This window comes from Rhipicephalus microplus, chromosome 4 (genome assembly GCF_043290135.1).
Source record: "Rhipicephalus microplus isolate Deutch F79 chromosome 4, USDA_Rmic, whole genome shotgun sequence".
NCBI classification, from domain to species: Eukaryota; Metazoa; Arthropoda; class Arachnida; order Ixodida; family Ixodidae; genus Rhipicephalus; species Rhipicephalus microplus.
The window spans coordinates 50,772,641-50,789,616 of NC_134703.1; the positions used below are offsets into that span (position 1 = coordinate 50,772,641).

Consider the following 16,976-nt stretch of genomic DNA (forward strand, 5'->3'; position numbering starts at 1 on the left):
ACCTGTCATTGCTACCAGCTGTTGCTTTCTAGAAGTTTATTCAACAAGAGCTAGGTTCAACCCCATGAGGCTTCTGAAAGGTCACTTTTGCCCGATAACATAAATAATGGTCTCAAGCTACCCGACAGCAATACGTGGGGTTAAGTAGTGTTCATATTGGCACCAATTTTCAAAGTAGGCAATTATAAGACCTTATGCCAATTAAATTATAAACGCCTAAAGGGGGCGCTTATAGGCACTATAAAACACTATAAAATCCCTTTTAACCTCGAATTCATGTTCATATTTCGAATTGGCACGATAGGATCGCAAGGAACAGAATATACATTTCCCTAAAACATGGTCTTTCTCACCTTTTCCACACCTCAGTCATGGTGAAGGCACACCAATTGCGTTGAAATTAAGTTTACGAGCCACTAGCATTACTCATAACAACTTTCTGCCGACATTTCCAGAGGACTTGGGAGTGCGTGTACATCAGCTAACCAGGATGAACGGTTGATGTTAGCGTTTCGCAGTAAACGTCAAATTTGCTTTTCAAAGGTAATTGTAATTAGCACAAAGTGAGAGTCAATTCCGCTCAATTTTCGCGACAAGAGGAGCATACTACGTTACTTCCATCGTATAAAAAGATGTATGATAAAATACATTGTTTGTTTATCTCTCACTCACCAACTCCCTCCCTCATCACTTAAAGAAACGTGACATGAAAGCCAACATAGATTCTTTCGTATGCGAGTACAATCAATAGAAGTAGACAAAGTCCAACACAAGGTTTCTACACAGGTGATTTCGCTTTTCGCTGTAACAATTAGGCCCATACCGTGAAGAATCTGAGCACATTACCACAATCTAAAAGAAGAAAGAAAGACAGGCACTTTCACTGAAATGAAACTGAGCATGGATGGCAATCCTGGAACGTTTGGTGCCAACAGACACCAAGTAAATATCGTTGGCTTCTCATCCTTTTGACCCCGATTCAGGCTGGAATGCGAGGCTCTGCAGTAAAAGCCACCAAAAGAATACACATCGTACCAACAAACAAAATGAAATCTCTGAGCTGCTCTAAACAAGCAGAAGCGGTGTTTTGCCCCGGTCTGAGATCGCAGGGAGAAAACCCAAATCCTAATTTCGGCGTGCTAACCACGGTAATGTGGTGTACTTGCGCTTGTTTTGGCTACTGTATAGTTGTGCGCGTTGTTTTGCCCCAACATAAGCCCCAGAACTCATTATGCCGTTAGCTTATGCAGCGTTTCTCGGGGCAGCACTTTCCGCGATGCGAACACGGGTAATCTTCAGCAACAGTGGGCGCTTCGTATTATTCCACTACAGTGTGGTGATTACGGCACGGAGGCGTTGAGTTTTTTTTTTTTTTGTACTGCACGCTTCGCAATTTGAACCGTGGTAGCAGAGGCACCGACTTTGCATTTCTGTGTATTCTTTGTGTTTCTGTGTATAGTCGCGTTGTATGTGTTAAGCACTTCTGAGGAACCCTCCTTTAACAATCCACAAAATAGTGGTGCTGCAGTTGAATGTTGACGTTAGGATTATGATCATATCGAGTTCGCATACGAGCGCACCTGCGGTACTTACAGGGGCTTGACAAAGCAAGTGTACATAATCTACCTTAGTTTATCATAAAGGAAGCTCTTCAGTTTGTTTCCGCAAACACGGATAATTGGCAATTTTATCTGAGTGTTTACGAAAAAAAAATGGCAGCATATCCACGGGGTGAATGATGGAGAGTCTGATCGTACTTCCATGCCATCTTGAATGCTTGGGTCTTCGCGTAAAATTTATTCACGCTAGCATACCACGCACTATCACGCGATTACTCTGTTTCGTGCTATACTGAAAAACTCCATGTGTGTTAGTTTAGGACACACACCTTTTTAACACCTGGCTGGAACGTTTTGGTTCCTTTATTTACTGGCTAAAATTGTGAAGCACCGTTCTACGGGTGGCCAGAGCGTATTCAAGCGTCGTAAATCTATTTTTTCCTTCTGGTCTTCTAGTTTCCGCTTGGACACCTTATTGTTTAAGGCGAGAACAAAATTTGATCGATTAATTAATTTATTGATTGGTTGATATATTGATTGACTCGAACACTAAAAAAATTCAATTTGGTTTTCATCTTGATTTCTTCCATCATCAATACCAGCTGTTTTTGTTTGTTTCTCGCCCTTGGTTTCAGCATCAGCACAAGGAACTACAGAAGCCCTGCTGACCGCTGTGATCTGTACCGTTCTCTCGGTGTCGGTAACAGCTGCGCCTGGCTCAGGAGGTGTGACTGCAAATAACGTCGAGCCACCGGAGAAGGTAAGTGAAAAGAAAAAAAGAAATTATGATGTCAGGAATCTGTAGTCCGCAAAGAATTGGGGGTGAGAGTGAGCTATACTAAGTTGTAGAAAATTCAGAGTGGTTAAACAGAATAAAAATCATTTCCACTGTCCTACCCTGCGAGATAGTGTCATTTTTGAGACTGGAACAATAAAAATAAAACAAAGTGAAAGCACAACCCATGCACACTACAACTGCTGTTCAGTAGCAAGGATAACAGTGATCGCTGGAAGGTGCTAGAAGAGCACGCGCATGTCTATAGTCCACCAGAACAGCAGTAATGTCCTGGCAGCCCTCTGTCGGAATGGCCGTGTTTTATCGTTCGAAACATTCGCAGCGCATACGCTTATTGAGATATATCCTTGAGAGTATTCACACTCGGAAGTGTCTGCACACTTTACCTTCGGTCGAGCCCTGTTCTTGCTTGTATTTTTGCTCAGAACGGTGACTCTACTTCTTTTCTGTTACTCGCAACGACTGCATGATAACTGTGATCTATTGCTTTTATGAGAATCAATATTACTATGTAATATTAATGATGATATTATAATATTGATTGAGGCTGTACGCTCAAAACCTGGATGTGATGATGAAGGACGCTGTATAGTAGAGGGCTCCAAGGATGTGAACCACATGTGTGTTCTTGAACGCGCTTAAGTATAAGTAAATGGGATTCAAGCCTTTCGCTTACATTGAAATGCGGCCAACATGGCTGGAATTTCGCCCCGTGACATCCGGGTCAGCAGTCCAGTACCATACTCGCCAGACCACAATGGCGGCCAATACAGCTGTAAAGTTAGTTATGCACTCAATCAAGGCTCAGCCTTTAAGCTGCATTGAATGTTGGAGTGGTTGTAATGCACATGGTCCAACATCTGTGTACAACAATAAACCTGATAAGAAGCGTAATAACCAGGACAATTTACTTTTGTTTTACCCCATACACATGCAGCCCACGTATTTGTCTTTGTATTGGACCGTGGCGTCAGAGTTAGGTAACGGCAATCACCGCGAATTTCATCTTTCGTCACCGGCTTTCATTTCACCCCGCAGCACAACCACCACGTATATCATCAGCATCATTAGCCTGACTACGTTCACTGCAGGAAAATAACCTCTCCCGTGTTCCGCCAGTCAACTCGGTCCTTTGCTTGCTGCTGCCAATTTATACCCGCAAATTTCTTAATCTCATCTGCCCACCTAACCTTTTGTCTTCCCCTAACCCGCTTGCGTTTTCTAGGAATTCAGTTAGTTACCGTTAATGACTAGTGGTTATCCTGTCCACGTGCTACACGCCCAGTCCATGTCCATTTCCTCTTCTTGGTTTCAACTATGATATCTTTGATATCCTATGATATCCGAGTACAATCGACCACATTCATACTATCAATCAGGTAATAGAGAAATGCTCAGAATATAACCAGCCACTATACATAGCCTTCATAGATTACGAGAAGGCGTTTGATTCAGTAGAAATATCAGCCGTCATGCAGACACTGCGGAATCAGGGCGTCGATGAAGTATATATAAACATCCTGGAAGAAATCTACAGGGGATCAACTGCTAACATAGTGCTTCATAAAGAAAGCAACAGAATACCAATCAAGAAGGGTGTAAGGCAGGGTGATACAATCTGCCCAATGCTATTTACCGCGTGCTTACAGGAGGTTTTCAGAAGCCTAGAATGGGAACAGTTAGGGATAAGAGTTAATGGAGAGTACCTTAGTAACCTGCGCTTCGCCGATGACATTGCATTGCTGAGTAACTCAGGGGACGAATCGCAACTCATGATTACGGAGTTAGACAAGGATAGCAGAAAGGTAGGTCTTAAAATGAATCTGCAGAAAACGAAAGTAATGTACAACAACCTCGGAAAAGAGCAGCGCTTTGCGATAGGTAATAGTGCACTTCAAGTTGTAAAAGACTATGTCTACTTAGGGCAGGTAATAACCGCGGAGCCGAACCACGAGGTTGAAGTAACTAGAAGAATAAGAATGGGGTGGAGCACATTTGGCAAGCACTCTCAAATTATGGCAGGTAGATTGCCACTATCCCACAAGAGAAAGGTATATAACAGGTGTATCTTGCCGGTACTTAGCTACGGAGCAGAAACCTGGAGACTTACAAAGAGGGTTCAGCTTAAATTGAGGACGACGCAGCGAGCAATGGAAAGAAAAATGGTAGGTGTAACCTTAAGAGACAAGAAGAGAGCAGAGTGGATTAGGGAACAAACGGGGGTTAAGGATATCATCGCTGAACTCAAGAAGAAGAAATGGACATGGGCCAAAAATGTAGCGCGTAGATAGGATAACCGCTGGTCGTTAAGGGTAACTAACTGGATTCCCAGAAAAGGAAAGCGGGTTAGGGGGAGACAGAAGGTTAGGTGGGCAGATGAGATTAAGAAGTTTGCGGGTGTAAATTGGTAGCAGCAAGCACAGGACAGGGTTAACTGGCGGAACATGGGAGAGGCCTTTGTCCTGCAGTGGACGTAGTCAGGCTGATGATGATGATGATGATGATGATGATGATGATGATGATATCCTTAACCCCGGTTTGTTTCCTAATTCACTCGGCTCTCTTCTTGTCTCGCATATATCTGGCGTCATATATTGCCCCATCGTTTCTGGTTTCTGCACGAGAACACGGATATAGCTCGCGCGTATACATGGTGTTTTAGCTATAGTGGTATGCGCTATGATATAAGATACGCCACTCGTCACGCGCAGTGTGCTGTCAGAAAATACCGGCATGTTTGTGCGATGCAGCCCCACACAGCACTTCAAAAAGAATACCTGCATAGTAGGTGATAACTTCAGTTCTATGTGCAGAAGAAGCACGTACACAACCAAACAAAATGTATTCGAAAGAAAAGACGAGGCAAAAACGGCGCATTTGCTCTTTTTCTATAGATTCCAACACCCCTCAAGAGAGCACGCCTCCGACTGCGTCTACGAGTATCTAAAAAAAAAAAGAAAGGGTACGCGGGCTGCTTGAAACATAAGAAAGTGTAGGTGGTAAACAGGTTGCAAGTCGACCGTGACGTGAGAGATATTCTAAAAGTGTAAGGGCGAGCACTTACTGAAACGAACCTTGAAACACGTGCTCGAGATGCTTACACCGTGGAGAGACGAGATTTCAACAGCGTATACACTGCTGCAAACAATGTTTTATGCGTTAAATCATTGTTAAAACTGATGCATGTGAAGTGCATACAACTTCTAACTCCATTACGGCCTTATCTAACTTTCCCACCTCCTTACCTCATCGAATTTATATTCATAGGTATCCTTATATATCGAAATATGCGATAACATTATATTTTAAGTACTGTACACGAACACATCATTATATGAAACGATCACTCTAACAGCAATTAAAATATAGTGCGGCTCAAAAAACAACAAAAAAAAACATTGTCGCGAACCACTTATTAGCTACACCACTTTAAACAACTCTGACGTTCCGGCGTCCGCTCATGAAGTTCCATACGTGACTCGCCAACTTTTTCTGTGATCCGTACGGTCAAATTTGTGTCCTAATCATAGACTTCGGTATATTGTATACCTACGTACGCCTTAACTGCTTTTTTTCTTTTTTTAATCTTCTTTATTTATTACCCTCATTCAAGTCTCCTGGTGCGTGGTAGATGTTAGGGAAGATATAAGCAAAGATATAATAATAATAATAATAATAATAATAATAATAATAATAATAATAATAATAATAATAATAATAATAATAATAATAATAATAATAATATTATTATTAATAATAATAATAATAATAATAATAATAATAATAATATTCCTACTTGTAGCATTCCCAACATACGTAAGCGAAGTACAAAGCTATGTTCACTTGTAGATACTGAAACACCTTTACTCATAACAAGAACTCTCTTTCTAAACCTCGCGGCTACTATAGGTAGTGAACCCCGGCGAAAGCCTCAGCATCCCGTGCTTCCTGGAGACTCCCGGACGCAGCGTGCAGTGGATGCGCAATGGTCACCCCGTGGTTCTCGACCTGGGCTCCGGGGCCACAGGCAGCCGTCGCCAGTGGAACATCTCTCGTGACGGCACTGCGGCGCTCACCATCACGCAGGTGACGCGAGCCGACGACGGCTTGTGGGAGTGCCGAGAATTCGCCGACGACGACTCCGTCAGGAGAGTGACCAAAGTGCTGAAGCTCGTCGTGACGGGTAAGGGACACCTAACTGTACGGAGGACGTGTTCGTTCTCGCATGAGAATTTCTCCATCATCCATCACCAGAAGCCATTGTAACGATGAATTATCTTCCATCATAACGCTGAATATTGAAGTTGGCACGCTAGAGGCATGATGGGCGGCATGATGAACATCGAGGGCCCTCTGAGCAAGTGAGAGTGCCTCTCTGTCTACTTGATCACTCTGAACCATGCATGACGGAAAAAAAGAGGTTAACTACATCGCCAGGCACACAAAAAAAATTTTCTCCGGCCCAGAAAATACGCCTTCTGGCCGCAGCTGCTGCTGTTAACTGCTGTTCTCTTTTGATATCCCTCCACTGTAGTCATCTATACACAGACGCCTAGGTTAAGAGGGGTTTAAATTCTTACGTTTAGGCGCATAAGTCGGAGGGTTGGGGGTCGGTTAAGTCAGTGTCCATCTGCGTTCCTTTAGAAAAAGAACACCCACCACCTTTTCACCATGTCCTCTACCATATGCATCATTTTGCTGGGAGATACATTCTGATTTATTGATATGTGAGTTTAACGTCCCAAAACCACCATATGATTATGAAAGACGCAGTAGCGGAGGGCTCCGGAAATTTCGACCACCTGGGGTTGTTTAAAGTGCACCCAAACCTGAGCACATAAGCCAACAACATTTCCACCTCCATCAGAAATGCAGCTGCCGCAGCCGGGATTTGATCCCGCAACCTTCGGGACAGCAGCTGAGTACCTTAGCCACTTAGATACATTCTGTCATTGTGGTGTATCATGGAAAACAATCATCAACAAATTTTAGTGGACTGTGTACATTAAATTATATTTTCTCTTCGTGGAAGCTTTGTTATATTACAAACTCAAAACCACTTTCAAAAACTTGTGGCCAGTGTTTCACGCACTGCGATCGCGTTTCAAAGAACGAGCAACCAGAGTGACGTCTGCTATCGCCATTTACTAGAGTTCGAGGCAGGCTTTTAAAATATTACGTCAATTATTTTCATTGAACTTGTTTTGATATTTAAACTTCACATGGATCTTTCGTTCAGGCATCACAGAAGCAAACATATCTACGAAAGTAGTAAAAGTAGTATGCTTTTAACTGGAGTGCTAGCAAATACTGAGACGTGACTAAAGAGTTTACGAGTTTTTTTTTTTCAAGGTATGACATGGTAGTAGGTATAGCACGAACAGTGATTTATCATAAATAAGGGTCACCATAGGATTCATGTTTTAATTTTGGGACTGGGAAAGAGTGCACATGAATGAATTGAGGTTTATGTTCTGTTAACCTAGTTATCACGTGCGAAATTGACGATTGCTTTAGTTTTGCAAAAATTACGCACGAAGTGCTTCTTCAAAGCATTCGCCTGGTTACTTGGTACCACAGCGGTGAGGCTTAGAGTGAGCGCTGTTGCAACGTTTTTTCGCAGAGTACCACGTGGCGTGGCGTAACGCCTGCCAGACTTGCGCCCCGCCGGCTCAAGGTCATTGCGACGCGATGAATGATCTTGGGAAACATGGCGTAGTAGTGCTTCCGCTCTTCAATAAGGATATACAAATCCAAGGGTTTAGTCTGCCAGCGTTCTTTTCAAAACTGCAGAAGGGCTTTCATATCCCATATAAACCATTACCAACTCACTCAAGTTTAAGCTTCTTTTTTTTTAAGTTAGGTGTGCATGTAGACGTCCTCGTTCGCAAACACACACTTTATTGCTCGTAAACAAACCCGTGTAGAGCTCCAACGAAAAAAAAAAAGGACTCGCACAAATCGGCTTTTTGCTCATCCGATAGTTGTAGAAAGAGAGGAGAAAGTTTCTAGAGGTTCGCTTACTCGAAGTGAAAGTGAATGTTTTGGCTTCCCCCATGACATCGCTATGTCGTCAGTACGTCTTTGTACTTCGAATTCTGTTTACTATTCCTGTTCCTGCACCTATTCAGACACTTTAGGTTATGAGAAGGCTTTTACGTCATTTCCGAGAAAGTCGGCCAGAGCACAAGAGGTGGCACATCCGCTTAATTGGATAGAGATAATGAAAAGTATATATGGCATAGCTGAAAGTGAGAAAGGCAAGAGTGTGTTTACCCAGTCGGTATTTGAATGGCGCCAATTCGCTGCACGGCTCAAATTCACGGTTTGCTGACAGCTCCATTCCATCTTATTTCTATGTTTTTTTTTGTTTTTTTTTGTTTTTTTGCCTCGCCCAACTCTTGTTCAGAGACATCGATCTGCGAAAGATGTGCTTGTTCAATTCATAAAAAAAAAAGACAAGAAGGGGAACCGAGAGGTGTTTGCTCTTCCAACTTGGAAGAAACCTAAAAAAAAAAGAAGCCCCAATCGCTTACTAACAAAGACATTTCGTTCCGAAGAGAGTCCTTGGACATGCATGGCACTAACTTGAAAAACAAAATCGAGCCTCACATTTCGCCAGTGTTTTCTCAAATTAGCTGCGACGGTTGTTTCACAAAGTCAAGGCCACAACTGCTCTGCCGCTAGCACTGCAGTGAAGGTGAATCCGATGACTGTAAAGTATATTTGGCGCTATTTTTTCTTTCAACATATGTTTGACGTTACAAGTGTTATGACTAAGTGGGATACATTTCGTAGTTCTTGAAAGGCTATGCAAAAAAAAAAATGTTGTAGGAGAGCTGTAAACTCCTGTGCAATCTGCAGTGGACTGAATTTAGCCAGATTTCGTACCAATGCAAGTCTTATAATACAAGCAAATTATACATAAACAAACAAAACGATGAAAACAAGTAAATTTCGGCTATCGATTTCTCTGATGATGACTCAAACACTCATTTACGTCGATTTATTCGAAATCACACAAAGTAAAAATACAGTAAGCTCAACGAGTTCGTTCACATTTTGCAGATCATCACAAATGTACGTATACTAGTGTTTCGAACACTGTTCGACCATTTAGAGAGCGGTTTTCTCTACAATGGGGCTCAATAGGCTGCTCCAGTTTCAAGTAGAGATCTTAATCGATTTAGAGTACTATGTAATACTCTGGAGTGTGCTATCTATGTCTGTGAATGTTTATTGTTTCTGAACTACTGCTAGTGTGTTTCAGATTGTTGACTTTGTAAACAGACACGTCGGTGGGGCTGGTGCTAGGTGGGGAGCTTGAGCGTTTCAGTAAAATTCACCAGGGATACTGGCATCGCTATTCAGTCAAATGTAATGTTTTACGTAGTAACAACGAATATTTAACTGTTGATACGTACGCTAATTTACTTTGCCACAGAAAAAGCTTTCAGTTCGAGTGAAAACCAGCCAGCACGACTGCCTTACAAAGGTGAACAGGTGTGCCGTAGTTCTTTGGGTTTTTCTTGGTTTTGAGCTAGTATAGTTACCACTGATAATAATAATAATAATAATAATAATAATAATAATAATGTCTTAGGTGTCACGTCCCAAAACCACAATATGACTATGAGGGTCAAATCAAATCAAAAGGGGGAATTTTATTGCAGTATAATATAAAAAAATGCGTACAGAAATATTTGGACCCATTGCCTAAGTGGCTAGTGAAGGGTCCAATACAAAAAGATTTTAACAAAAAATAGCATAATTGCAGTTTTTTGGGAAAAAGTAAACAATTGTGAAAGCATCATACTTGTGCGATCTAGTGATATACAAAAAAGAAAAAAAAACAAAAAACAATGGTCACCTAATACAGCTAACACACATGAGAACGATTATAAGAATGCCTAAAATCTCAAGAAAATGTGTGGTTAGCAACAAAGTATCGTTTGCAGGAGATGCCAAAACTTCTATGGCATTTATTTCCAGGGGCAAATTGTTCTAAACCTTAGCATCAGAAAATTGTATCAGTCTTTCACCATGTACATTTGAACATAAAGGAAGGTTAAAATCATTAATGCAAGCGTGTCGCGTATTTAGTGACGGAAACGTCAAAATGGTGCGGAGAAGAGGCGTGTTATTTTATTTACTAAACAGGCAATCTTGTAGCTGCGTACGTCTGTATGTAAATGGCAGTATACGCAGTCTCTGAAAAGAGTATTCGAAGGATAACGCAACGGGGACAAGGTAACGGGGACAATAAACGGGGACAATCAGACGCACAGCTCGTTTTGGTAATTGGATTAGGGGGGTAAGGTATGACGTATACGTTAGGCCCCAGGAATCACAACAATAGCTGAGGTGACAATGAAATATGCTGAAATATAATGTCCGCATCAAATTCAAGTCAAAGTTTTGACGTGCTCGTATCAGAGTGTAGCAACTGAAAGACAACCTTTTGCAAACAGTGTTAATTTGCTCTTTTCAGTCAAGGTTATTGTCAAGTATAATACCTAGATATTTATTAGTCGGAACACAATCAATCGATTGATTGTTTTAGTGATACGTCAATTGAGGCGTAATCGAGACTTTTCCATCTTGACCAAAAAATAATATATTTTGTTTTATCTGTATTTAGTAGCAATTGGTTCTCGTGAAACCGCTTTGAAATAAGGAGTAGCTCATTAGACAAAACATGTTGTTAGGCTTCAATTGACTACCTGTCAATAAAATTGGAGTATCATCATACTGCTTTAGACGACTATAGTATTCGCGGGAAATCATTAACATACAAGGCAAATAAAATGGTACCCAATACGGACCCTTGCGACACGACACGTAACAGTCGTTGGTTCGGATAGATAACCATCAATTAGTACCTTTTGCTTTCGTGATGTAAGATAACTGTAAAATTAGTTATAAGCATCATCAATAATACCAAAACACTTTAGTTTTCCCAAAAGTGCCGAGTGGCAAATAGTGTCAAAACGGGTGGCTCCAGAAATTTCTACCATCTGTGTTCTTTATGTGCACTGACATCACTATACACGGATTTCCACCATTTCACCTCCTCTAAAATGCGACTGCGCGTGCCGGGATGTAAATCTTGACCTTCGGATCAGCATACGAGCACGATAACCACTAATCGGCCGTGGTGGACTGGTAGCAATAATTGACACGGACACATGAGCGCAATGTTCCCGTCACAATATCGTTGAAAAACTTAATCATGCTACGCAGGTGCTCCTGAAGAGCCTTTTCTGACAGTGAGTGGTGAGCGGTTGCAAGATGGCTCCCGCGTCATCGTCCAAGAGCGTGAGGAGGTGGAAGTGGGTTGCGTGGCGCGCCGTGCCGTGCCAGCCGTTCGAAACATGCACTGGATGCTGGGAGAGACCAACATGACCGGGGCCAGCCAGTTGTTCGTGGAGTTCTCTCCGCAGGAGGACTCGTACACGACGCGCAGTGTGCTCAGCCTGAACGCGTCGCGAGACCTGCACGGAGTCCAGCTTTCCTGCCACGTGTACCACGTGTCGTGGCCAACCTCTACGGCTGTGGCCGCCTCTCTAGATGTTCTATGTGAGTGCCCATCATTGTTTTCTTTCATCAATGCTCGTCGCTGCTTCGTGAATTGTGTAAACAGCTGTTTGTGAAAGTTACCTCAAGGAATACGCAGTTTCTTTCATTCCTTTTCGTGTGGTGTCAAAGCACAGGCAACCAGTTTGCCTCTCAACATACTTTTTTATCACCCTGGCCTTACATTTGGCCTCACTTGATCAACCGGTGATTCCGCGTTCATTTTCAATGTCTAGCGAAACTCTACAAGAAGGTTTTATAACTAATTCCACTCTGAATTATATGAAATTGATGTAACGCCACCGAGAGCATGTGCTGCTCACTAGCCAAACTGATCCTTACACTAAAGCTTCGTTGAAGAGGAGAACCTATAAGGTAGAACTATGTTTCGCGTTCGTTAATTTGCATGCAAGCAATAAAACATTACAAAATAAAGTATGAACTAATTCTGGATCTTTAGTAGCCACAGCGTTAATGCGTGCATAGATCAAGCGTGAGGCTCCGAAAATACACGCACGATTTACGGCCTCCAACTTCTTGGGGCAAATTCTAGTCGCCAAATGAGTACGTGCTTCCCGTGCAGGCAGAAGCTTACAGGATTGCCAGTTTTATTTTTGTTATGATATATTACTCTGTTTGTGGTCAGCTTGTAGTACCTTTTTAGAATGATACTGCGAAGCGAATTGACCAAGAAAACTCGATCATTATGTACAAGCGTACATACTGAAAATGACACACTGACCCAAATGAGATTACCAAATGTGAATTCCTTCGGACACATTGGCAGGAGAAAACAAAGGAACCATATTGACTATCAGTACCACGCGAGTAGAGACTCCGGAACGTGCTAACTTTATCAAGAAATCATAGTAGATTTGCCTACTGTAAACAGCAGCTCCGAACAGCTCATTGAGTAGTGTGTCTGTATTCCCTCTTCGAAGACGTGCCGTCCTTCTCAATTTCCCGGGAGCCAGGCTTCGGTTTCCCGATCCTGGAGAAGATGCCGGTGTCTCTGCATTGTGCCGTGGACGCCAATCCACCGTGCGCGCCACGATGGCTGAAGGACGACGGGCCGCCTCCAGTGCCACAGAGTCCAGACGGATACCTCAACTTCTCGGCCATCGAGCGCCAACATGCCGGTTGGTACCGCTGCGCCGCCGTCCATCACCTAGGGATGTTCGCCTCATTCGGATACTACCTCAACGTGAGATGTGAGTACGTGGTCATCTAAGACATTTTGTGCACATTGGAGTTCCTTAAAGGGCCCGTCAACAGGCTCTGACTTTTTTTACACCTACCAAACAAGCTCGCGCATTTTTCATACGCATGACCAACCTCATTTCCACGCACAGTGACGTCAACTCGGCGATCGGCAACGTCACACAGCGCGCAGCTCGTCGATTGGTCTAAACCAGGTCTCAAGAAACAATAATGAACTCAACATCACCGACCGCCTGATTGACGTCACCGTGCGTAGAAGGAGTTTGTTCAGACGTATGAAAGATGCGCGAGCTTGTTTGTGTGGTGTAAAAAAAAAAGTCGGGGCCTGTCGACTTGCCCTTTAAGGTTATACCGACTTGAAACAGGCCTGTCTACACTGACTTTCGGCGAGTGTCATCAAGGTAAAAATGTCACGGGTCACTTAGGATAACTGATGAAAGGCTGACGCAAGTGTACCAATGTGCTAACACGGCGAAGCAAACGAAGACATGGTGGTGCTCTTTTCTGTTCTTACATTCTTCATCCATATACGTACTCTTTAGTCCGCAATCTTCGCCATGTACCCCCCGCAATAACCCAACTGTAACATCATTTAAGCTAGCTCAGTTTCCAGTATCAGTGTGAGTATGTGGACACATCTGGACTCTCAATCTTCTTGGCTGCGTGAAGCAGGCTGCGTGTGGCAGTCTGTCAGCAAGATCTGTTCGAGTACAGTTCGGGGAACAAATAAGGAAGATATGCCTGAAACTGCTGTTCTTTTGCACAAATGAAACGTACAGGAGTCTTGATCAGATACACAGAAGAGTGTAAACAGGCAGTTTTCGGCTTTCCCACTCATGACTGAATCTATGGGTTTAATACTGCGGAGCAGAACGGTGGTTGGTCGGGCTAATATTGTTAACGACTATATCAAGTACTTAATGTAATATACAGAAGATAATCATTCACTGTTGTCTCCCTTGTACTCAACATCGTCATCATAACGGCCGGCCACCCTCTTTCACGAAGGATAATACATAAAATGTTGTAAAAAAGAAACGCGCTAGATACCTGGCTGTGTGATGCAGAAAAATTCCTGCTCTCTCGAGAAACGGGAACATCATTCACGTTTCTAAAATGTTTTTTTTTTATATTTTTGATGCTTGTTTTTCTTTTGTCTTTCCCCTCCATTGAAGCGCGTTTTTCAGGCAGCTTCTTCTCTTTCGCGGAGTCCGGCCCATTCACTCCACTGAGAGTGTCATCTGTAGACACGAACGAAATATGCTACTCAGCCCAGAGAGACTTCCTTCATTCCTTTCAGATAATCAAGAAAATGAAGGGGAAAAAACGATCAGCCGTCAAAAAACAAAAGAGTTCAGGATTATGTCAGCGTATCTTGGCGCGCTTCTCTTTCTTTGATTGACAAAGTTTTCGAGAGAAAACGAAACAAGTGGGGAAGCTGAGACTAACTTTTAATAATCCAGTCCACCGCTGTCGCACCTGTTCATTCTTCTCTTTCTCCGGCTAAATATAGCTCGCTAAGCAAAGACGTTATTACGGCGGCCATTTGCCTCAAAAATGCGCGTCGAGAAGCTAACAGTTTATTCTTCGTATGAAGCAACGAAACGCCGTTTTCCGTCACTCCTTCAATTCTTCGTGCTTATATAGCCCATCTTAACAATTCGAGAAAGTTGGGCGTATAAAGGGGCGTCGCTTCCGCTCTTAACTGCATTTTTTGTCGGCGTCGACAGGGTGGCGTGTCTTTTGTCGGACGTGGGACAGATGTTGCCCTGTCGCTTAGAATGCTCGACAATGACAGCGCATGTAACGCCCTTCTCAGCTTGTGTTCTCCTCCCTTTTCTTCTTATAACTTCCTCATTTTTTCTTGTTTGCCGGCTGCTGTCCGACAAGAAACAAGGAGAAAGCGAAATAATGTATTAAAATTTAAGCATCAATGAAATGCACAGAAAAAGCGTTGACCATCATATACCTTCCTGGCATCAGCATGACAAAGAAAATGCGCTCGTGTTGTCAGTGTCATTGTGTGTACTTTGTTAGTTTCACGTCAGTTTAAGCACTTGACAAGTACCAACTATGCGCACTTCTATGCTTCTGAAAATCTTTGAGTTATGTGCTCAGTGGTATAAAGTATTATTATTATTATTATTATTATTATTATTATTATTATTATTATTATATTATTATTGTTGTTGTTGTGACATCAAGCACTTCGGTGCCACTTACACAGGAGCCTGCAGCTACACAGGCAATGCGTAGTTTACACCTTGGATAATTTTCTGTCTCTCTTATCGCCTTCTTTAGCATTCTCGCTGCGGTGGTCTAGTGGCTAAGGTACTCAGCTGCTGACCCGCAGGTCACGGGATCGAATCCCGGCTGCAGCGGCTGCATTTCTCATAGAGGCGGGAATGCTGTAGGCTCGTGTGCTCAGATTTGGGTGCACGTTAAAGAACACCAGGTGGTCGAAATTTTCGGAGCCCTCCACTACGGCGTCTTTCATAATCATATGGTGGTTTTTGGGACATTAAACTTTACATATCAATCAATCAATCCTTTAGAATTCTGCCTCAGTGCAAGGTTGCTGACCATACGTGAACCTGGTTAACCTCCCTGCCTTTCCTTGCTTCTCCTATCATTCTCTATTTGGCTATTTGTTGGCACAGTGTCATAACCAAGAGATTATTGTGTGTGCTCACGCTAACAGCTTACCATTTTTTATACGCATTCACAACACATATGCTGTCGCGTTTCGATAGAACCACATTTGTTGGGTTTTGCTTGGCAAGACTGCGATATTATGAGGGTCGCCATTTTGAAATTCTCCAGAAGTTTCGACCACCCGGTGTTCTTTTAAGGTGCACTGACATCGCACATTATGCGCCTCTCCAGCATTTCGCCTATACCGAAATGCAACCCTCGCGCTTGGGATAGAATACACTGTCTTCGGGTTGGCAGCTATGCACCATAACCACTTTGCACCACCGAGGCGAGCATGATGCCAGCTGTCGCACATAGGGATAGTTGTGGGAAGGAAGGGCAAATGATTCGAGGGCTGTGTTTTGAATAAGCCTCTATTAAAATGAGAGAATGGGAACTATTCATGTACTTCTAGATAACTGGAGCTCAAGATCACTTTTCGTAGTCCCCGTCTGCGTATTCTGTGTAATAGTGGGTATGAGAAAGTGTGCTAAGTAGCCGTGCGACAATCGTGTGCTCGTCATCTTAACGTGGACTCGGAAACGTTCAACGCAGACGGTCCAGAAATAGTCGAGCAGCCACCGTCGCAAGTGTCAGCCGATTTCGGTGAGCCCGTGCAGCTGGACTGCAAGGCTGACGGCAAGCCGCCACCATCTTACTGCTGGACGCGGGTGCGCTCGGGTCGGCTAGAAAGCATGACCTCCGAAAGCTCCCTTCTACTGGACCCAGTGCTGTACTCGGATGCTGGAAGCTACCAGTGCACGGCAACAAACCACCTCGGATGGAAGGAGGAACGAGCGCGCACCAGGAACATCCTGCTCACGATATCAGGTTCGTTTACCAAGTTCACATGTCTTAAATGCCTAAAAAAAAACGAGAACGAGAAACTGCCATTGTATCCCGTTTGAACAAGAGTTATTCAAAAATTTGCCAAGTGATGACGTCACATTATGACGTCATAGCATCGTCGTTCGGTCAAGCGTGGGCAGATCTCGGAGGCACTGCCAAAAGTGGGGCCGAAAGCTTCTACTTCCCCCGAATCCCGGAAGCAATGCGTCCTCCCTCCCGTCCTCCAGTCAAGACGAAGTATGAAGAAGATGGCTTTCAAGTTGTCTTATGCGAATTTATAA

General features: G+C 43.2%; 1 protein-coding gene across 3 annotated transcripts in view; it reads left to right on the plus strand.

The window, feature by feature from the left end:
• LOC119171960 (cell adhesion molecule 3) overlaps nucleotides 1-16,976 on the plus strand; it is a 73,865-nt gene that overhangs the window by 42,490 nt on the left and 14,399 nt on the right. For 2 of the 3 annotated variants that reach the window (XM_037422873.2, XM_075892747.1), the window contains 5 exons: nucleotides 2,195-2,319; nucleotides 6,265-6,538; nucleotides 11,599-11,934; nucleotides 12,873-13,142; nucleotides 16,402-16,677. In XM_037422873.2, the coding sequence (XP_037278770.2) occupies nucleotides 2,195-2,319; nucleotides 6,265-6,538; nucleotides 11,599-11,934; nucleotides 12,873-13,142; nucleotides 16,402-16,677 (1,281 nt within the window). The remainder of the gene's footprint in view (nucleotides 1-2,194; nucleotides 2,320-6,264; nucleotides 6,539-11,598; nucleotides 11,935-12,872; nucleotides 13,143-16,401; nucleotides 16,678-16,976) is intronic. The other variant, XM_075892748.1, reaches the window with a different exon arrangement.